A 22,476-nucleotide genomic window follows, 5' to 3' on the forward strand; every position below is an offset into this window, starting at 1 on the left:
TCACTGTGGCCGGGAATCGTGTGCTCGTAGTACACAGACTGGACACTACTTTGAGTGACCGCGCCATTTGTGGGTGGTAACAGGGGAAGGTGCTTGTGAATGGGGAGTGGGGCTGTGAACACAGGCTTGTCTAGCCGTCAAAACAGAGTTTTATGGGTGTGCATAATTAGCAAAGAAGCGTCATTGTACACGTCACTTGGTTGTATTTCAGTCTGCAGTGATCGCAGTGCTTGCGGTGGGGTAGGGTCTACCTCAAGCACTGTGTGCAGCTCCGATGGCTCTCGATGTCACCGATTAATCACACATTTCCTGGAGATGACTTGTGCTATGAAAGAAAGGTGGGCGTCTTTATATTCCGGCGTGCGCTCACTGCCATCACTCTCTAAGGCATAGAGGGCGTCCTTGCACCAGACAGTGCGATCGCAGCATTTGCATACCCGGCCCCTTTTAGCTGTGTGAGAGCGCAGCTTAGCGTCCGGGTCTGAATGAGCTCCCTTGTTTCTCTTGTTAAGTTACAATTCTGAGAGTAATCACAGTTGAAACTGAGTGTTAGAAGTTTTGTAGCTGTGTGCTCTAGTGAAGCCAAATTCTTCTTGCTAAAAAGAAAAAGGGGCTGCTGTGTCCAGCTGTTAAAAAATAGATCCAGAATTCAATAGAGATAATTATATGTACAATCTAGTTAAAATCACAGAAATGTGACCAGTAACTCATTGAGGGCATCCATGGAAAAGACCTTCAAAAGCCCGCTGTTTCTACAAGCTTATATAACACTGCACCATTTAAATGTATGGTTTATGGAAATATTCACTTCATGCAGGATGCAGTTGTAAGCATATAGTAAAGTAGTGGTTCTCAAACTCAGTCCTCAGGACCAGTGGCGTCACTTACCTGACTTGCACCCGGTGCGGTGGTCAAATCTGTGATCCACGTTGCTGCGCGGCTTTGTCCCGCGAAGCCATGCCCATACATATTTTACACTCTTGGGGGCATGACCGCATGTCACGCCCCCCGTCCTCAGCAATCAATGGGCAGGGGAGATGCTAGGGGCTGCCCAGTAGCTGCTGTGCTGCTCCGCTGAGTAATCCCGGCTCAGCGCAGCAGCAACTGCTGTACAGTCAACAGCCTCTCCCCTGCCTCTCACTGCAGAGTGGCTGCTCGGTGACACCATCCGAGGGGGTGACACCAAAATAGCAGAGCAGCTATTTTGGTGTCACCCCCTCGGATGGTGTCACCTGCTGCGGCCCGCACCCCCCTTGTGACGCCGGTGCTCAGGACCCCACACGGTTCACGTTTTCCAGGTCACCCAGCAGGTGCACAGGTGTGTTCATTACTCACTGGCACATTTTAAAAGATCCACAGGTGGAGATAATTATTTCACTTGTGATTCTGTGAGGAGGCCTGGAAAACATGCACTGTTTGGGTCCTGAGGACAGAGTTTGAGAACCTGTTTTGTTAAATAACCTCCTTAGATTAAACAATCTATTTAGACCTGCAACATTCTATTTAGACCTGCGGTTAATTTTTCTGTCTTTTCTGGATGTGTATTGGCTAGTAACCACACTAACTGCAGCTAAAGAGTATCCAATATTTAAAGATCTGAAAAGCCATTGGGTCACCACATATTTTCTGTTCTGCTTTAAGAGCCTAGGGCTATATAATTTTCTGTTTGTGTTTTCTCCCCATGCTTTGTCATCATCAGACATCCCAAGCGATTGCTACCACCAATACTCGCCGGTAGCCTTTAATCACAGGTGCCTACTCTCCCGAGATGTTCAGGAGGCTCACGATTTATTCATTTTCTTCTTTAGATCATGTGGTCTGTGAAGAAGAATTTAAGTATGCCATGTTGGCGCTCAACTGTGTTTGCCCAGCGACCTCTACCCTCATCACGTTACTGATACACACCTCTCGCGGCCAGTAAGTCATGCCCGTCATTTACACCCAGCATCTAATTCCTCCTGTTATATCCAATGCCACATCTACTAGAGATGTCTTGTTTTTTTCCCCGTTAAAATCCAATCCCATACCTAATAATGCTTGATATTCCACAGATTTTTACCTACTGCGATATAAAGCTTTACAAATGACTTTCACCTATTCCACCTTTTCCAAACTCCAAACAGTTTATTTGTTTTACTTAAGCAGCCTGGTTCCCTGGACTGGGTTACAGGTTTAGCACTGGAGTAAACACTACAGTAAGTTTAGATATTAAGGAATTGCAGTTCAGAAAATGTCACCTTCTCTTTGTCTCTCGCAGAGACACAAACCTTCATGATATTGTTTATTAATATAAACTGGTTGTACATGAAGTCAGACAGCAGATAAGCAGAAAATGTGTCATTTCTTGATTATAGTTCTTATCTTTACACAAAGCATTCTGTACTAATCCCATCTCTGCCTGTGTGCTTCGATTAGGGAGGCCAATTCCGGGATTGGGATCTTTGGGATCCTGGGATTTTGGCCTAAAATTCTGGGATTTCGGGACTAGTGGATATATAGCAACACTAGTTTTTGTCCTACCATGGTGCCTCTATATCCGCCCCACGCCACAGTCCTGTAACTTTGGCCACCCCAAATATATGTTTTATTATTTTCAGGGCAGCAGTGATGGACCCTGTCCGTCAGCCCCCCAGTCCCTGGCAATCCCTCTCCAGGAACAATGACTACATCTATCTATCTGCTCATTACTTTCTTCTCTCTCACCTAACAATACTTACCTAGCCGCATGTGGGAGCGTGTTCTGTGGTTTGATCTGTCCCTCATCTTTTACATAGGATGTTCTCCAGAACATGCATAGATCACATTTTACAATGGACGGGCTTAAAGTCATTGAGGCCTAGCCATCCCCATCCGCCCTCCTCATGGCCTGATAAACTTCCTTACTTAGGGAAAGCCTCTGAGTGTTGTTGTCTACTTCTGCCTGTCCCTGTAAAGTGACTACACCTCCCTCTTCTCTGACCTAACCCCGTTTTCTGTTCTCCTCGTACCTACAATTAACCAGTTTATGTAGTCTCCACCTCTCGTCAGTTTCCCAACTGGTTGACCAGTTTCAGGCTACTTTAGGTTTACTGCAAAATAAACTTATGCGGGCAGTATCTGAGGCACAACCCAAAATAACAGGTCTAGGATGAGGAGGCCGTTACAGAGTTCCAGTTCTTATGCCTTAGGCTTAGAGATCCAAACCTATACACGTCATAGAAGTAATGTACTTTTCATACTTTATTATGTTCAGAGATAATCCCACTTCACCTGACCAGTGGCAGAAAAACTACAGTCGGTGCTCCGCTAATGAAATCTACCATATACGGCTGAGTGAGAGTAAATTCTTTGGAGAATATGAGGGGAAGAGCTTCACATACTCCTCCTTCCATGCCCATAAAAAGTAAGTCACAACCATTTGGTCACCTTCATGTTGGTACATTGTTTCTTTATGAACTGTACTTCTCATGAAGGGTCATCGTAATCCACCGGTTTCTGCTATACTTGATATCCTAGGGCTTCTGACAATGGATCTCATTCAGACCCGGTCGTTAGATGCAAGCGGTCGCTCTGATTGAGGGCGGCCGCTTGCATCTTGAATTGCGGCCTCCTGGTTGCTAGCTAAGCTTAGCGACCGACCAGGGTGATGATCGCGATGGTCAGGATCATCGCGACCATCGGGGCTTGCAACGAGACTCTAAGGTTGGGTCTCGGCACTCTCAAGCCCCAGGGAGCTTGCTGCTCTGATCGAGCAGGAAGCTCCCCACTGACATCATTGCTGATGTCAATGGGACCGCCCCCAAATGGCAAGTGTTCCGTCGGGAACGCCTCCGTTTGGCCGGCCACCCCCCGGCCCACCATTCAAAAGGGGCAAGCTGTCAATCAACATCGACAGCTCGCACTCTTTGGTGCGAGACCCGGAGCGGCTGTCGCTAGCCGGGTCTCGCGCATGCGCACGTCGGCGCCGGCGCCGACGTGCGCATGCCCAGTGGGCAAACCTCAACCCGGTTGCGAGCGCTCAGCGCTTGCGACCGGGTCTGAATGAGGCCCAATGTGTGTCGCATAGATGCTATATCCTTCCCATATGAACAATTTTTCAGTTTTCACATAACCTTAATTTTTTAGCTTCTGTGTCCCTTCATGCAATTTAGTCTAAATATACCACATTTTCTTTCTAGTTTATGTCTGTGCTTTTCACACTAAACATTTTATCATCATGCTCTGGGATATGACACAGATCTGTTCACTGGACATAATTGTATCTGATGCAGAGAGTACAACAGGGCTTTGTCTGATCTTGGGGTGATGAAAATAAAACAATTGACCTGATTATATAAAGACATAACTGAAGTTCACAGAAGGAAGGGCAAAAGATAAGGCAATTAATAAAAATTGCAAATAGATGACAGATACCCGATGGTAGACAACCCTTTTATCATTATCATTGGTCAGCACAGATGGTTTAATAGTTAGCATTACTGAGGTCTTGTGTTCGATTCCCTCCATGGCCTTAACTGTGTGAAGTTTGTATGTTCTCCCCGTGCTGGTGTGTGTTTCCTCCAGGTACTCAGGTTTCCTTCCACAATGCAAAACTATTCTGGTAGGTTAATTGGCTCCTCACAAAAATTAACACTCTTATGTGTGTACATGTGATAGGGAATATAGATTGTAAGCTCTAATGGGGGCAGGGACGGATGTGAATGACCATTATAGTCTCTGTAAAGCACTGCAATATATGTGTGCTATATAAATAAGTGGTAATAATAATAAATCATATGTAGGAAATCTGGTTGCATTTTGCAAGATGTATTTAGTAGGATGAACAATTTATTTGCTCGTCTTTCTGCTATGTGGGATACTGTCACCATTAGGTATTATGATCATCTGTAATAACAAAACCATGATCTCATTGTTACTAATCATCATAAACCTCTTTTTACTCAATGTTATTTCAATGAACCAGTAATCATGTCTTTGGCGTCTGTATGATGGCGTCTGTGGTTTGCTCTTCCTGCAGTAAAATGTAGGATTAAATATTACATTTATAAAAAGGGGAAAATGGACATAAAAAAGTTTTTGTTTTTTCCTGCTGTGAAATCGCATGCATCTATATTTAAATGGTGACTTGAGTCTTTGTTTGTTATGAATTGAACAGTTGTTCTTTTATTAACACAAAAGCAGGATGAGGGTGGACACCCCGCCTGGTAGCATAAAGGATTAATAGAGTGGGCCCACCTACTCATAGGAAATTACTTTTTATCCTGCTGCTTTACAATCAAATAAAGTGCACTAAGTCACCTGCAAGTCTTATAACAATTTGTGATTTTTATTCTACGTCTCCTATTGTTTTATTCTTCTGGTATGAGTGCTTATTGTTATGTAACTGTTATGGCATTGTGCTTATATTTATTATGGTCCTTTTTATCTATATAATAAGCGAGAAAGTGTGTGTGTGTGTCTGTCTGATTGCCTGTCTGTTTGTCCTTTACTTTATGCATGGCCAGAGTTTTGTAACTTTGTACTTTACAAACAGTGGTGTAACTACCGTGGGTGCAAGGGGTGCCTGAGCTGCCTCTGTGGCCTGTTGCTTCCCCTGCACCCAGTCATGCACACAAGGTGGGCCGATCCAGTCAGGGCCATCGAAGGGGGCTTGGGTGTCAGCGGTGTTGATTTGGTTCCGGCCCGCCAGCTGATTACATCTGGCGCACTGGCAGACAGACATGGAGAAATAGCGCTGCTAGTCGCAGTGGTGGCTTCTGATTGGCTGCCGGTCCGTGAGCTCCCATTGGCTCGCGAACGGCGCAAGATTTAAACTGCGCCGGCGCTGTCTGTCCATGCCTGCTGATGTGCCAGCTGTAATTAGCTGGCGGCCTGGCACCAAATCCACACCTGCAGGCTGCTGTTAGCACACAGGGGGCAACGAGAGGCTGCTGGAGGGACACGGGGAGGTGATTTTCTGGGGGGGGGCATAATGTGTAAAGGGCATTACTGACTGTGTGGCATAATGTGTAAGGGGTACTACAATATAATGTGTTATATGGGGAACTACGTCTATGTGGCAAAGGTACTGATGTATCACAGTGCGCATGTGTGAACTAGCCACTGCGATCGGGAATGAGAGTGCACTGTGTACGCAGACCCATTGCAGAGTGATTGACAGGAAGTACCGTTTGGGCATGCGTGTCAGTGTTTTTGGACGACGTTGCAGGGGCGTGCATAAATTAGTCACTGCAATACTAATACGCAGCCAGAGGACTCATAGGCCCTCATTCAGAGCCACTCGCTAGCGGCAGTACGCTCGTTCCGAGCGATGTTCGCACATCTGCGCATGCGTACGGATCGTTATACGCATGCGCGAACCAGTCAGTGCGGCCGAAATTCATGTGCTCGCAAAATAGCGAATGCCTGATAATTTGAGTGACAGGATGAGGCGTATGTGGGTGGTAACAGGGGAAGGTGCTTGAAAACGGGGAGTGGAAATCAGAACGCAGGCGTGCTTAAAGGTCAAAACGGGCGTTTTATGGGTGTGCATATTTAAAACAGCAGCGTCATTGACCACGTCACTGGGTTTTTTTTAAGCCAGAACTGTTCGCAAAATTGTGGTAGCAAAAACCAACCACAAGAATAGCGAGCAGTTCATACGCTGGTCGATGTACTCGATTAATCTAATAAATAGCGGACATGACGTATGGTGCGAGCGGCCAGGGGGCGTTTTTAACAAATAAACGAGCGTATGTTTTGCTCACTCGTTCAGACTTAGAGGTGTGAACAGACTGCAATTTGCGAACGGATCATTTGAATAGCCACCCCTTGTTTTTGAACGAACGACCGCAAATAGCGAACGGCTCTGAATCAGGCCCATAGCTCCTTATCCAATACCCCTCAAGCTCCTTATCCAATCACTTTGCTCATTAAGATGGTTCAAAACTTATGTTATGTTGTGAATCTAGGGTATAATGTATAACTTTTCATTTCATTATTCTTGTTTGGGCCCCCTGTAATTTCTAGGTATGGAGTTTGTTTAATTGGAGTTTGCCGGGAAGATAAAGCCAACATCCTGCTGAATCCCGGCCCATCCCATATAATGTCCTCAAGCGACACCTGCTTCTACATCAACATATCTAAGGAGGAAAACTCAGCTTTCAGTTTTAAAGAAAACGAGAACATGCAGAGATCAGGAGACCCGAAATCTGCTTACCATGGCCTGACGAGACTCCCAGTCCACAGCATCATAGCCAGCATGGGTCAGTGAGTGGAGGATTCTGGAAAAGCTGTATGAATAAGGGACCGGAGACAAACTAATAAACATCCTACCAGTTTTACCATATCCCCACATATATTTCTTTTATCACAGATTTAGGGCTCTATTTATATAGATTAGGCTAAATGCTGTTACGATACCACTGCTTCTTGCGGCATATCGGAAAAGCTTTTTTGCCGTATTGAGTTAATTTTAATGCCAGGACAGACCAAGCTGTCCTGGCGACAGTTAGGGGCATATGTATAAATTATCTGATTTTAGACCCGATAATTGTAACTTATCACCGCTATTTGCGGCAATAACAATTAATATTCACATTCAGGGGCTGTGATGTGATAGAAGTAAAGTGACTGCTAATGCGATATCAAGACCCTACTGCGCATGTGCGGTCTGCTGACTAAACATGTGCGGCGGCAATTGCTGATGGTAATTTATGTGGAATGCAGCCCATAGGCTGCAGCGGCTAATGCTGGATTTAGAGCCAAACTCTGGTCCCTCCTTCTTACATTTGGTTGATACTGTACATAATATTTGCATGTGTGTGTCCTCAGCAGAGGGCTGCATGCACCAATTAGGTGTCTAGTGCCTACAGAATGTCGGAAATGATGTGTGTGCAGATGTTGATACTGCAGAGTTCTGTAGGCAAACACCAATGGATTACTTAAAGTATGAACATCCCAGTTACTTAACCAGTGGTGTTGGTTTATTGATAGATAGGAGGTACAGCTGTACTCACTGTTACATGTACACTGGTAATGGAACGGAGCTTGGAGCAGAGCAGGGTTCCATACAGCTCACCAGCAGGTGAGTTTATGCAGCTTGTGGGTAGCAGTGCAGGGATGCTGGAACAGGATTATAGCAGGTAATATTATAGCTAAGTAGGAGACATCCGTCGCCCACCATGTCACTCTACACAGTAACAAGACGGCATCGCTCATGTGCAGTACAGTCCTCGGTGGCCATCTTGGATCAGGGAATGACGCCTACCTGGAGGTACTTTATGCATGGAGTCTGCGCAGTAGCGCACTCCACTATCAAGACAGAATTTATAGACTGAATATCATCACTCATTTGTAAGTCACCACTGTTGTTTAGCTGACAAAATGTCTGCCTCTGTTTTGTTCAGGGGATGAAACCACTTTTTAGTACAAATGTTTTTGGCATCAGATCTGTACAAAAAATACACATATATATCATATATCATAGAGTAACTTTTACACAGCTTCCATACATTCTCTTTTAGGTACAGTTGCAATCGATCTTCAGGGGTCAAGGAGACCAGAGGGTGTTGACGGGAACACGTTAAGCCCACCGGCTGACTCCCACAGAAGGAAGCACAGCATTGATCCTGTGCCTGACCTCATTGACGGTGACACTAACACAACCTTTGACCTACTAAGTGACCAATCGGAGGATGAAACCAGTCAGTCAGATGAAGAGCTGGGCTCATTTAATGAGTACGTAAAATTTAATTTGTGTACTATGAAATGTGAAGACCTAAACCTTTAATTGGCAACATGGCAGAGACAGCCATTTTGTGGGCTGAACCAATATTCAATAAAATACAGCCCATTATTCCCTCAATAACTAGTTGCCTTTCTAGTGCCATTCTTGATGACCTGGTTTCTAGTATACTCATATTTTGCATCCTTATGATTGTTGGTTCAACTCACAAAAATTGCTAACTCCACTGTGCGTAGCCAGCAGGTGCTCTCTTCCAGCTATAGAAGCCTGAAAATGGGGCAGATTAGGGCATCATATTCACAGTGGAGGAGATATGTAATATTTGTGGGTTTCATATAGTAGGAAAAGACGTAACAACGAGAAATAAGAGATCCTGTTCCTCATCCTGAACTGTTTTGCCTCATGTTCTTATCCTTTCTCCACCAGCTGGGTAAAGGGTTACCCCTCCAACACCCCTTACATTGGTAGCTCACCTACTCTGTGCCATCTACTCCAGAAAAAGAGTCCTTATTGCTGCTTGCGACTTGATAAGGTATGGTGACTGACATGTTCCAAGCACTAAATTACATCCTGATACCTAGTTCTCACTTTGAAACAAAATGGCTGCCTCACGAGACATACTGTATGCCTGGCGTGACTGAGCCGCAGCAAGTGGTGTAGCATACTATCTTTTTCTTTAAATTTAGCATTTTATTCACACCGTAGACGTAGCAAAACACCATTCACAGTCTACTAGCAATAACGGGCTGCGATCGTAACTGCACAGGAATTCGTTTTAATAACGTGCAAAGTCGCACAACTTGGCGTGAGAAAAAGCCGCATTCATTGCATCGTATGCAGATTCAGACTCAGTCGCACACAGTTATACAAATGTCGCACATCAAATTGATCAGTACAATCTAGCAGAGTAGTTTTGTTGCTTTATTTATGAAAATAAGAAGCAGATTTTGAGGGGAAAAAATACTCGGCCCGGCCGTATCTCCTGGGACCGGGTGCACTGCAGGGCTCAGTGGCAAATGCAGGATTTCTAGAGGGGGGTTTCCAAATGCTTGATTTTAGAGCGAGTGCGACCAGTCAATGAAGAGGGCAGAATTAGTACTTAACCAGCTTTAATATGAATCATACAAAGTGTTTTGTGTGTCATAGTTCCAGCATATACAGGACCAGCGATCACAGAAAGCCATTTCATGCGGCAGTAGGCCATCCTGTCTGAGCTGAATGTTTTTATTTTAGCAGTGGGCACCATTCCAGACTATTGGAGCAAGTCCGGGAGCCTTAAGGAGCAGCAGAAGAACCTACCACTTCCCTAGACATATATGTACATATTAGGGTCTATAGCAGTGCATCCCTAACAGTGCATGTTTTTCAGATCTCCTAGTTGATGCATAGGTTATTTATTACTGGCTGAACATTCAGCACTAGTAAAATTGTATTATATTACTATTTCTACTGTGGTCATGGTGTGTGTTGGGGAGCGGGGTTTCCAGGCATCCAGAACCCCCCCCTGCATTTGCCTATGGCAGAGCTGTTTGGTGTGACTGAAGCCTCAGTGTATAAGGACATATCTATAGTACTGTAGTTTTTATAACAAGATGGCCATGTGTTTAATTCTCCATTTCCTTCTCTTTCAAACAAATTATCTTAATGGAAAACTCTTACCAACCTTGAGTCAAAACTGTCCTGATACATTGTTTTACATATCATTTTCCAAAATGGTCTTTATATACAGTGTAATTTGTTTTGAAAAAACAGTATTTTGTCTACAATATTGTTGCCTTCCCCACATTCGGTAATCCTTACACTTTTTGCACGTCTAGACACAAGTCACATGATCTGTTGGGCTGGCAAGGAAAGATGTTGCAATAATTCCTGGCTCTAGCACTAGTATAAGACTAAGAGGGGTATTCAATATGAAAGGTTAACTTCCCTGGCGAAGTTAACGTTTCATATCGGAGTTTTTACCTGCATTAATGTATCGGGCGCGCTCCCGCTTATCCCCGTATTCAATATAAATATAAAAACGGGAACCTCCGAAGTTGGATTTGCGTAAAGTTACGATTTTTTCCATAAAAAATTTGTAAGACCCCCCCTAAAGTTGTAAAAACATGGGGGATCACTATGGGTACCCCCGTTTTAGCCTTTAAATGAAAGTCGGGGATTTAAATAGCCGCAGCAGGTGTTTTTTTCCCGACATTGAAGAAGTGTTGCAGAAGAGCACTTAGGTTATTTTTTTCGTTTTTTTAAGTGGTCCCATCAAATTTGGGGTACATGAAAATGGGTACTAGCATATTTTTAAGTCCCTAAAGTAAGTTTTTAAAAATTCTGCATTTGTGCACCTGCCGCTATAATTCTATTCTTCAAAACACCTGCCGCTATATTTCTATTCTTCAAAACACCTGCCGCATACTTGCAGAATAGCCCTGAACCCATTTCCCTATTGTTAAACAATTTTTTTCCATTTTTTTTTTTTCACCCCAATTTTTAAATACATTTTTTGGGGTGTCCCTATTTTTTTTTTTAAACCCAAATTTATTTTTTAAGGGTGTCCCGATTTTTTGTAGGACATTTTTTTTTTTTAACATTTCCTTTTAAGGGGACATTCCCAAAACTGCAGGCTATTTTTTATAAGCCTACACCCCCAAACCCCTATTCTGCATGTATTTTCACTTGCTATAGTGCTTAGAAAAATTATCCCTGTTTTTCAAAAAATGTCCCTTGAGTCCATTTAAGGAAAAAAACGGGAATTTTCGGGAAATATACCTGGGACCCCCCTAAAGATGTCCTGACATGGGGGGATCACTATGGGTAACTCCGTTTTTGCCTGCTTAAGAAAGTCGGGTTTTAAATAGCTTTGCAAGGTGTTTTTCCCTTCCGCAGCTATTAGAAACCCCAACTTCCTTCAGGAGTTAAAAATGGGGGTACCCATAGTGATCCCCCATGTCTAGACATCTTTAGGGGGGTCCCTAGAATATTTCCCGAAAATTCCCGTTTTAGTTAACCTGTAAAAAAAATTAGTAAAAAATTACAAAAAAAATGACATAAGGTCCCCACCCAAAAGCCAAACTAGCCCCAGGCTTGCCAGCCAGTGGTGGTTTCTAAAAATACGGGGAACAAAATGTGTAGGGTTCCACCGTATTTTAGAAACCAACACCAGGCTGCAGGGACTAGTGCTGGTTTTAAATATAGGGGGCAAAAATGACGTGGGGTACCCCCTATATTTAAGACCAGCACCAAACCCAATCACCGGGGCTCCAGGTCCAAAGCATTACACCCGAAGTCGGTCAGCGCAAGCCGGTGATCTCGGGGGAGTCGGGGACCCCCCAAAAAAGGGTTCCCCCTCTCCCGAGCACCACAGGCTTACGCTGAAGCCTGGAGGTCATCCCCATACCCCTGGAGCGGTGGGTATGATGGTAATAGGGGGGCCAAATAATGTAAAACTATTGTACTTTACAGTGGAACTACAAGTGCCAGCATGCCTGCCATTTTGCACTTGTGGAACTACAAGTGCCAGCAGACATGCGGCACCTGTAATTTCACTGTAAAATAAATAGTTAAAAAAAGACAAAACACACACACCGTGCCCAGTATAAGTTTATTACATACACCTACCCATTCACACATACTTACCTATATCAGATGTTCGGTCCCCTTGTCAAGTAGAAATCCATGGTAGCTGGCCCTGTAAGGAAGATTTCATACTCCCCTACATCCAGCGCTGGTCTCCGCAGTAATCCATGGGTGTTTTAAAACAAAAAAACGTGCTACCCGATCCACGCTACAAGCTATCTGTATGTGTGTTGTAAAACATACAGATAGCTCCCGAATGGCCGCTGCCGGCACTTCACGGGGCATTGCAGTCCCGTCAGCCAATCAGCGGCAGCGCTCACTGTAGAGCGCCCGCTGATTGGCTCCGGCAACTGACAGTTCCCACGTGGGCTGACTCCCCCGAGATCACCGGCTTGCGCTGACCGACTTCGGGTGTAATGCTTTGGACCTGGAGCCCCGGTGATTGGGTCTCAGGGCTGTGGCATTGCACCCTGGTCGGTTGGGTCTGGTGCTGGTCTTAAATATAGGGGGTACCCCACGTCGTTTTTGGCCCCTATATTTAAAACCAGCACTAGTCCCTGCAGCCTGGTGTTGGTTTCTAAAATACAGTGGAACCCTACACATTTTGTTCCCCGCATTTTTAGAAACCACCACTGGCTGGCTAGCCTGGGGCTGGTTTGGCTTTTGGGGGGGGACCTTATGTCATTTTTTTTCTAAATTTTTACAATTTTTTTTTTAAAGGTTAACAAAAACAGGAATTTTCGGGAAATTTTCTAGGGACCCCCCTAATTATGTCTAGACATGGGGGATCACTATGGGTACCCCCATTTTTAACTCCTGAAGGAAGTCGGGGTTTCTAATAGCTGCGGCAAGTGCATAAATGTGACTTTGAAGAAAGTGGTGCAGAAGAGCATTTAGAATTTTTTTTTGCGAAAAATAACTATGCCCAGCAAATTTGGGGTAATTGAAAATGGGGGTCAGCATATTTTAAAGTTGCAAAAGAGACTTGAAAAAATCATGAAAAACCCACTTGCGCAAGGAGCTGCAATGAAAAAAACACCTGGGCCATACTTGGGGACCCCCCAGAGTCAAGTTCGCTATTTTTTAACTTTGTTCCCCAACATTTTTTTTTTTGGCCCACAAATTCAAAGTGCTTTTTTTGGGGTGTCCCGATTTTTTTTTTTTTGACACAGATCGTTTCAAGGGGTCATTCTGAAGGGTGCAGGCTATTTTTTTTAACCTGCACCCCTAAACCCCAATTCTGCACTTTTTTTCGCCACCTATTCAGTGGTGAAAAGTTATCCCCGTTTTTTATCAAAGACTTTTCAAAGCTGCGATAAGTCTCTGAAATTGAATACGGTGTAAAAGTAAAACCTGCGATAATGACGTCATACCTCCGATATTAACGCAAAAACGGACTTATCGCTCCCATATTGAATACTCCTGTAAGGAAAGTAGAATATGGGTGATTGAGGATTTTAAAAAAATGAAGACAAGATTAATATTATTTAAGACAGATTAAAAATATTTACTTCACAGAATGTGTCATGACATTTCCTATGTGATCTTCTCCACTTTAATTTCCACCATCACACATAATGGACTGACTTGGCCTTCTTAATTTTTGTCTTTTTTTTTGCACCTACAAAGAGCTGCCACCATTTCCCCTATGAAGATGCGCGGGCGTACGGCTTCAGAAACGCACTGGTAATCGTGTCAGCGGAGCGAGCGGGAAATGGGCTGTATAACTTCATAGTGCCTCTCCGAGCCTACTACAGAGCTAAGAAAGAGCTGAGCCCCATCATACTTCTGCTGGAGAACCCGTGAGCACCAACAGATTACTTGTATTGGGAAATATAACACAGAAAATGAAGATTTGTTTGTAGGAAGTGGATTATTAAGGTTGCAGAGGATCAGAGGGGACATTTTCCCAGCACAATGCCTAAGTCAAATGTAGTTATCTTACATTAGCAAAGAAATGCCAACATTTAGGGGTCTATTTACAAAGCAGTGTTAGGAGACAGAGTGAAAAGTTATAAGGTACCAGCCAATCAGCTCCCAACTGTCATTTTTCAAACACAGCCTGTGAGATGGCAGTTAGGAGCTGACTGGCTGGCACCTTATCACTTTTCACTCTTGTCTCCTAACAATGCTTAGTAACTAGACCCCTTAATTCTTTGTCACAGAACTGGTCAAGATTTAGAATGTTCTGCTTAAGAGGTGTGGTTAGTGGATGAGGCGGGGCTTAGGGTGCCAATGGTTGTGCTCCTACTGTTATGTACACTGTGTATATTAATGTGTTTTTGCGTCTATACAATTATTTAATGATTATCTTGCAGGCCGGATCCACAGTTCCTTGAGGCTATTTGCTGGTTCCCTCTTGTCTACTACATGGTGGGATCCATTGACAAGTGAGTAAAGCTGGGGTGCACACCTGAACGATCTGGCAATCTAGAGATGGGCAGATATGATCTAACAATGTGTGCTACATAATGTATACTATGTATATACTAGATTCCGCTCTTTGGTGTGGCCTTGTAGCTGGGTTTATGGTTGGACTTTGAGTCTATAAATACAAATATGCCCACCTCACACCTCAGTGATGTCACTGGTTCCTAGTGGCCTGGTAGGCTGCATTCCAGTGAATAGAAGTTCAGCCCACAGAATGGCGGCCTCAAAATTCACATTTGATAGTCCCATTAAAATGCATTATGGGAAAAGTATGTGCAAACCCTGGAGAGAGATAAAATGGAGAAGTTGCCCAAAACAGCCAATCCACTCCAATCACTTATCTAGCACAGCCTTTGAGGTGACAACTAGAAGCTGATTGGTTGCTTTGGACATATACTCAACTTTATCTCTCTTCATGGCTTGAGGCATCTCCCAGAAATGTTTGAGAGAAATACAGCTCAGCACATGGGTAAGTATTCTCTTCAAGTGGAGCAAGAAGCTTCTAACATAACTGCAATTTTTACTTTCAAAAGAGATAAGAGCTCATTCGGTAATTTATGTGTATATTTGATGGTGCCCCTCAGTATTAATCAAAGAGATCTCAGACTAACTTTATATAATGTAATCGTGCAAACATCCTAGAAATTAGGAAATATTTCAGCTTAATTATTCCAGTTAAACCTTGAGGAAAGATTGGCTGCAGTTTGATGCAGTAATATGTTCAGTTTCTTACTATATTGTTACTATATGTATTAGTATTGCATTGTCAGTGCAGGCTGTACTCTTTCTACAGTCTGGATGACATGTTGCGCTGTGGGGTGAGTTATGCCGCACATATGGTTGTCGTTGGGGAAGAGAACTCCATGATCGCAGAGGAAGATTATATGGCAGATGCACGGACCATAGTCAATGTACAGACCCTTTTTAGGTAAGACTGTTCCTTTCCACTTGTTGTACATTATGTTATTCTCTGAACGAATCTAGAAAGTTGTATCTGATTATCATTTGATATATGAGGACACATCTGTATTCAGTCATAAGGTCAACATTAACAATGTCATTTATGACGTCGACATGTTCACATCGCAAATGTTGACATGTGAAATCCCGTAATTCTCAGAATGTCGACATTAGGGTTAGGGTTAGGCTGTGGGATGGATGGTTAAGGTTAAGCTGCAGGACGGAAGCATTAGGGTTAGGCTGCAGGATGGAGGGTTAGGGTTAGGCTGCAGGACGGAAGGGTTAGGATTAGACTGCGGGACGGGTGGGCTAGGGATATTTTTACATACACAAATGACTGACGTAAGAGCGTTGGGAGGAGATGCAGAAATAGTGAAACAAAGATTTTAAAAAACAACCACAGTAAAATTACTGAAGGAGTGCCAATATAGGGTGAATAACCGTGGAGAGAAAGCAGCTGTATATAAAGGTTAGTCAGACCTCTGGGGAAAAAATGCAACAACAACGATAAGAGCGCTGAGAATCTGAACTGAGTATTAAAGAATATAATTTAATAACTAGTGATAAAAACATATGTCGTACATATATGCATAGAAATGATATTAAAAGCATCATCCAATCCACCATTCAATTAACTAGTCCATGGGTGCTCAGAAGCATATTGTAATCCAATGGTATTGGTGCTCAAATGCTGTATATAGTCCAAACCAAATAATTACCAAGTCCAATGTCCAATTTGAATTTGGGGTCCTAATTAGCAGTGCTGGCAGGCTTTTGCATAGGTCCGGTCTCCTGGGCATAGGTATGGCGATGAGCTGGTATAGCTGGATAGGCACGTAAATAGACCATGCGACTGGCACTTCTTGGTTTGAAGAAGGTGGTGGAGAGTGTCACAACCAATCCCTGACGTGTTTCGCTGTGTCAGAATCACAGCTTTATAAAAAGGTGCTCCTGAAGGACGCCCACTATGTCTTAGAGTACGTCGGCCGCGCGATCGCAGGCCAGTCTAATGCCGCCCACATTTCCTTTGCAGCACGTCATCTCCAGGAAGTGTTTGACAATCTGTATCATCGAGAACCATCGGAGGCAGATGCTGTGCTTGAGGTAGGCCCTACTCTACCTCAAGCACTGTGACGGCTTCAGACAAAAATACAGGAAGGTGAAGTGTACAATGACACTCCACTTTAATTTAGGGGTGAGCGGGTTCGGATTTCTGAAATCCGAACCCCCCCGAGCCCCCCCGATCCGAGTCCGATCCGAGTCAGGCTCGACTTTTCCCGCCTGACTCGGATCTGAAATCGAGGCAAAACGTCATCATCCCGCCTTCCGAGTCTCGCGGGTTTTGGATCCTATATAAGGTACCCGCGTCGGCGCCATTTTCTCACTCGGCTGTGGACAGTGAAGAGGGAGGGTGGGAGTTAGGGCTGTGTAGTGTAGTGTAGTGTAGTGTAGTGCTGCTGTTGTCCACTACTTCAAAGTCCATAGGGGCTGGCTGTGTTGTGCTGTGCTGCTGTTGTTAATAGGGGCTGTGTCCACTACTTCAAAGTCCATAGGGGCTGGCTGGACTGTGTTGTGCAGTCAGTTCTCCATAGGGGCTGTGTCCACTCCAAAGTCCTGTGCAGTGTCCCAGACCTAAAGGGGTGCTGTAGTGTTGTCCAGGGGGTGCTCTGTCCATCAGGGGTGCTCCCCCCAAGTGCTAAAAAAATAATATATTTTCTGTGTTTGTGAATTGTGTGCGCAGTAGCCGCACGTGCATCAACAAAGTAGTGCCAAGCGTGCGCCTGTGTCATAAGTAAAGGGCCGGCTGGCTTGACCGTTAAAGGGTGCTGTAACCCCCGAAAGTACACTCCAGTCCAAACCAAAAAAAAATTATTTTCTGTGTTTGTGAATTGTGTGCGCAGTAGCCGCACGTGCATCAACAAAGTAGTGCCAAGCGTGCGCCTGTGTCATAAGTAAAGGGCCGGCTGGCTTGACCGTTAAGGGTGCTGTAACCCCCGAAAGTACACTCCAGTCCAAACCAAAAAAAAAATTATTTTCTGTGTTTGTGAATTGTGTGCGCAGTAGCCGCACGTGCATCAACAAAGTAGTGCCAAGCGTGCGCCTGTGTCATAAGTAAAGGGCCGGCTGGCTTGACCATTAAGGGTGCTGTAACCCCCGAAAGTACACTCCAGTCCAAACCAAAAAAAAAATTATTTTCTGTGTTTGTGAATTGTGTGCGCAGTAGCCGCACGTGCATCAACAAAGTAGTGCCAAGCGTGCGCCTGTGTCATAAGTAAAGGGCCGGCTGGCTTGACCGTTAAGGGTGCTGTAACCCCCGAAAGTACACTCCAGTCCAAACCAAAAAAAAATTATTTTCTGTGTTTGTGAATTGTGTGCGCAGTAGCCGCACGTGCATCAACAAAGTAGTGCCAAGCGTGCGCCTGTGTCATAAGTAAAGGGCCGGCTGGCTTGACCGTTAAGGGTGCTGTAACCCCCGAAAGTACACTCCAGTCCAAACCAAAAAAAAAATTATTTTCTGTGTTTGTGAATTGTGTGCGCAGTAGCCGCACGTGCATCAACAAAGTAGTGCCAAGCGTGCGCCTGTGTCATAAGTAAAGGGCCGGCTGGCTTGACCGTTAAAGGGTGCTGTAACCCCCAAAGTACACTCCAGTCCAAACCAAAAAAAAAATTATTTTCTGTGTTTGTGAATTGTGTGCGCAGTAGCCGCACGTGCATCAACAAAGTAGTGCCAAGCGTGCGCCTGTGTCATAAGTAAAGGGCCGGCTGGCTTGACCGTTAAAGGGTGCTGTAACCCCCGAAAGTACACTCCAGTCCAAACCAAAAAAAAATTATTTTCTGTGTTTGTGAATTGTGTGCGCAGTAGCCGCACGTGCATCAACAAAGTAGTGCCAAGCGTGCGCCTGTGTCATAAGTAAAGGGCCGGCTGGCTTGACCGTTAAAGGGTGCTGTAACCCCCAAAGTACACTCCAGTCCAAACCAAAAAAAAAATTATTTTCTGTGTTTGTGAATTGTGTGCGCAGTAGCCGCACGTGCATCAACAAAGTAGTGCCAAGCGTGCGCCTGTGTCATAAGTAAAGGGCCGGCTGGCTTGACCGTTAAAGGGTGCTGTAACCCCCGAAAGTACACTCCAGTCCAAACCAAAAAAAAATTATTTTCTGTGTTTGTGAATTGTGTGCGCAGTAGCCGCACGTGCATCAACAAAGTAGTGCCAAGCGTGCGCCTGTGTCATAAGTAAAGGGCCGGCTGGCTTGACCGTTAAAGGGTGCTGTAACCCCCGAAAGTACACTCCAGTCCAAACCAAAAAAAAATTATTTTCTGTGTTTGTGAATTGTGTGCGCAGTAGCCGCACGTGCATCAACAAAGTAGTGCCAAGCGTGCGCCTGTGTCATAAGTAAAGGGCCGGCTGGCTTGACCGTTAAAGGGTGCTGTAACCCCCAAAGTACACTCCAGTCCAAACCAAAAAAAAAATTATTTTCTGTGTTTGTGAATTGTGTGCGCAGTAGCCGCACGTGCATCAACAAAGTAGTGCCAAGCGTGCGCCTGTGTCATAAGTAAAGGGCCGGCTGGCTTGACCGTTAAAGGGTGCTGTAACCCCCGAAAGTACACTCCAGTCCAAACCAAAAAAAAATTATTTTCTGTGTTTGTGAATTGTGTGCGCAGTAGCCGCACGTGCATCAACAAAGTAGTGCCAAGCGTGCGCCTGTGTCATAAGTAAAGGGCCGGCTGGCTTGACCGTTAAAGGGTGCTGTAACCCCCAAAGTACACTCCAGTCCAAACCAAAAAAAAAATTATTTTCTGTGTTTGTGAATTGTGTGCGCAGTAGCCGCACGTGCATCAACAAAGTAGTGCCAAGCGTGCGCCTGTGTCATAAGTAAAGGGCCGGCTGGCTTGACCGTTAAAGGGTGCTGTAACCCCCGAAAGTACACTCCAGTCCAAACCAAAAAAAAATTATTTTCTGTGTTTGTGAATTGTGTGCGCAGTAGCCGCACGTGCATCAACAAAGTAGTGCCAAGCGTGCGCCTGTGTCATAAGTAAAGGGCCGGCTGGCTTGACCGTTAAAGGGTGCTGTAACCCCCGAAAGTACACTCCAGTCCAAACCAAAAAAAAATTATTTTCTGTGTTTGTGAATTGTGTGCGCAGTAGCCGCACGTGCATCAACAAAGTAGTGCCAAGCGTGCGCCTGTGTCATAAGTAAAGGGCCGGCTGGCTTGACCGTTAAAGGGTGCTGTAACCCCCAAAGTACACTCCAGTCCAAACCAAAAAAAAAATTATTTTCTGTGTTTGTGAATTGTGTGCGCAGTAGCCGCACGTGCATCAACAAAGTAGTGCCAAGCGTGCGCCTGTGTCATAAGTAAAGGGCCGGCTGGCTTGACCGTTAAAGGGTGCTGTAACCCCCGAAAGTACACTCCAGTCCAAACCAAAAAAAAATTATTTTCTGTGTTTGTGAATTGTGTGCGCAGTAGCCGCACGTGCATCAACAAAGTAGTGCCAAGCGTGCGCCTGTGTCATAAGTAAAGGGCCGGCTGGCTTGACCGTTAAAGGGTGCTGTAACCCCCAAAGTACACTCCAGTCCAAACCAAAAAAAAAATTATTTTCTGTGTTTAGCCGCACGTATATATCAAATCGATATAACATAAATGGAGGACCAAACTTTCTCCGATAAAAATAAAATAGAGAAAGATCAAGAACCACTTCCTCCTAGTGCTGAAGCTGCTGCCACTAGTCATGACATAGATGATAACATGCCATCAACGTCGTCTGCCAAGGCCGATGCCCAATGTCATAGTAGAGGGCACATACAATCCCAAATGGCAAAGTTCAGGAAAATGACCTTGAAAAAGACATTTAAATCAGCTGAAGAGAAACGTAAACTTGCCAATATGCCATTTACGACACGGAGTGGCAAGGAACGGCTAAGGTCGATCCCTAGTATGTTCATGACTAGTGGTTCAGCTTCACATGACGATGGAAGCCCTCCTCCCACTAAAAAAATCAAAAGAGTTAAGCTGGCAAAAGCACAGCGAAGAACTGTGCTTTCTAAGAAGATATCACAAATCCCCAAGGAGAGTCCAAGTGTGGTGGTGGTTGCGATGCCTGACCTTCCCAGCACTGGACGGGAAGAGGTGGCTCTTTCCACCATTTGCACGCCCCCTGCAAGTGCTGAAAGGAGCACCCACAGTCCACTTGCTGATATGCAAATTGAAGATGTCACTGTTGAAGTACAACAGGATGAGGATACTGGTGTAGCTGGCGCTGAGGAGGAAGTTGGCGAGGAGGATTCTGATGGTGATGTGGTTTGTTTAAATCAGGCTCCGGGGGAGACAGTTGTTGTCCGTGGGATGAAAAAGCCCATCACGGTCATGCCTGGGCAGAAGACCAAACATTCCACCTCTTTGGTCTGGCAATATTTCTATCCAAATCAGGACAACAACTGTCTTGCCATATGTACCATATGTAAAGGTGAAATAAGTAGGGGTAGGGACGTCAACCACCTAGGAACATCCTCCCTTATACGGCACCTGCAGCGCGTTCATAAAAAGTTACTGTCAAGTTCAGAAACTTTGGCTAAGACTGTAAGCAGTCCAGGGACACCTAAATCCCGTTGTCCTGTTGTATCCAAGCGCCTGCAAACCACACCGTCAACTCCCTCCTCGTCAATTTCCTCCTTAGTCAGGATCGGAAGTAGTCCTGCAGGCCATGTCACTGGCATGACTGACTCTCCTATCCGGGATTCCTCCGGAGGATCCTGCATTGCTACGCCTACTGCTGCCGCTGCTGCTGTTGCTGCTGCTGGGAGTCGTTCATCATCCCAGAGAGGAAGTAGGAACACCACTACTTTTACTAAACAATTGACCCTCCAACAGTCCTTAGTGAGGAGGATGAAGTACGACAGCAGCCATCCTGAAGCAAAACGTATAACTGAGGCCTTGACTGCTATGTTGGTGTTAGACGTGTGTCCGGTATCCGCCATTAGTGCAGTGGGATTTATACAATTGATGGAGGTAGTGTGTCCCCGGTTCCAAATCCCGTCTAGATTCCACTTCACTAGGCAGGCGATACCGAGACTGTACAGAAACGTCAGAAAAAGTGTCCTCAGTGTCCTGAAAAATGCCGTTGTACACAATGTCCACTTAACCACGGACATGTGGACAAGTGGAACAGGGCAGACTAAGGACTATATGACTGTGACAGCCCACTGGGTAGATGTATCACCTTACGCAGCAACAGCAGCAGCGTCACCAGTAGCAGCATCTCAGAAACGCCAGCTCGTTACAAGGCAGGCTACGCTGTGTATCACCGGTTTCAGTAAGAGGCACACCGCCGACAACCTCTTAGAGAAACTGAGGGAAATCATCGCCCAGTGGCTTACCCCACTTAGACTCTCCTGGGGATTTGTGATATCTGACAACGCCACCAATATTGTGCGGGCATTACATCTGGGCAAATTCCAGCACGTCCCATGTTTTGCTCACACAATAAACTTGGTGGTGCAGAATTTTCTGAAAAGCGACAGGGGCGTGCAGGAGACGCTTTGGGTGGCCCGAAAAATTTCTGGCCACTTTCGCCATTCAGCGACTGCGTGCCGAAGACTGGAGCGCCAGCAAACACTCTTGAACCTGCCCCGCCATCACCTGAAGCAAGAGGTTGTGACGCGGTGGAACTCAACCCTCTATATGCTTCAGAGGATGGAGGAGCAGCAAAAGGCCATACAAGCCTATACATCCACCTATGACATAGGCAAAGGAGGGGGTATGCACCTGACTCAAGCGCAGTGGAGAATGATTTCCGTGTTGTGCAAGGTTCTCCAGCCCTTC

At 45.1% G+C, this 22,476-nt stretch overlaps 1 protein-coding gene across 4 annotated transcripts in view; it reads left to right on the forward strand.

Moving 5' to 3' along the window:
- The window catches only part of LOC148517162 (potassium channel subfamily T member 2-like), a 161,705-nt gene that overhangs the window by 122,369 nt on the left and 16,860 nt on the right, over positions 1 to 22,476 (forward strand). For 3 of the 4 annotated variants that reach the window (XM_088479045.1, XM_088479047.1, XM_088479046.1), the window contains exons 15-22: positions 1,809 to 1,917; positions 3,233 to 3,382; positions 6,988 to 7,223; positions 8,484 to 8,697; positions 9,131 to 9,236; positions 13,901 to 14,073; positions 14,590 to 14,661; positions 15,495 to 15,629. In XM_088479045.1, the coding sequence (XP_088335171.1) occupies positions 1,809 to 1,917; positions 3,233 to 3,382; positions 6,988 to 7,223; positions 8,484 to 8,697; positions 9,131 to 9,236; positions 13,901 to 14,073; positions 14,590 to 14,661; positions 15,495 to 15,629 (1,195 nt within the window). The remainder of the gene's footprint in view (positions 1 to 1,808; positions 1,918 to 3,232; positions 3,383 to 6,987; positions 7,224 to 8,483; positions 8,698 to 9,130; positions 9,237 to 13,900; positions 14,074 to 14,589; positions 14,662 to 15,494; positions 15,630 to 22,476) is intronic. The other variant, XM_088479048.1, reaches the window with a different exon arrangement.

Source organism: Taudactylus pleione, unplaced genomic scaffold (genome assembly GCF_031769625.1).
Source record: "Taudactylus pleione unplaced genomic scaffold, aTauple2 ptg000226l, whole genome shotgun sequence".
Lineage (NCBI taxonomy): Eukaryota > Metazoa > Chordata > Amphibia > Anura > Myobatrachidae > Taudactylus > Taudactylus pleione.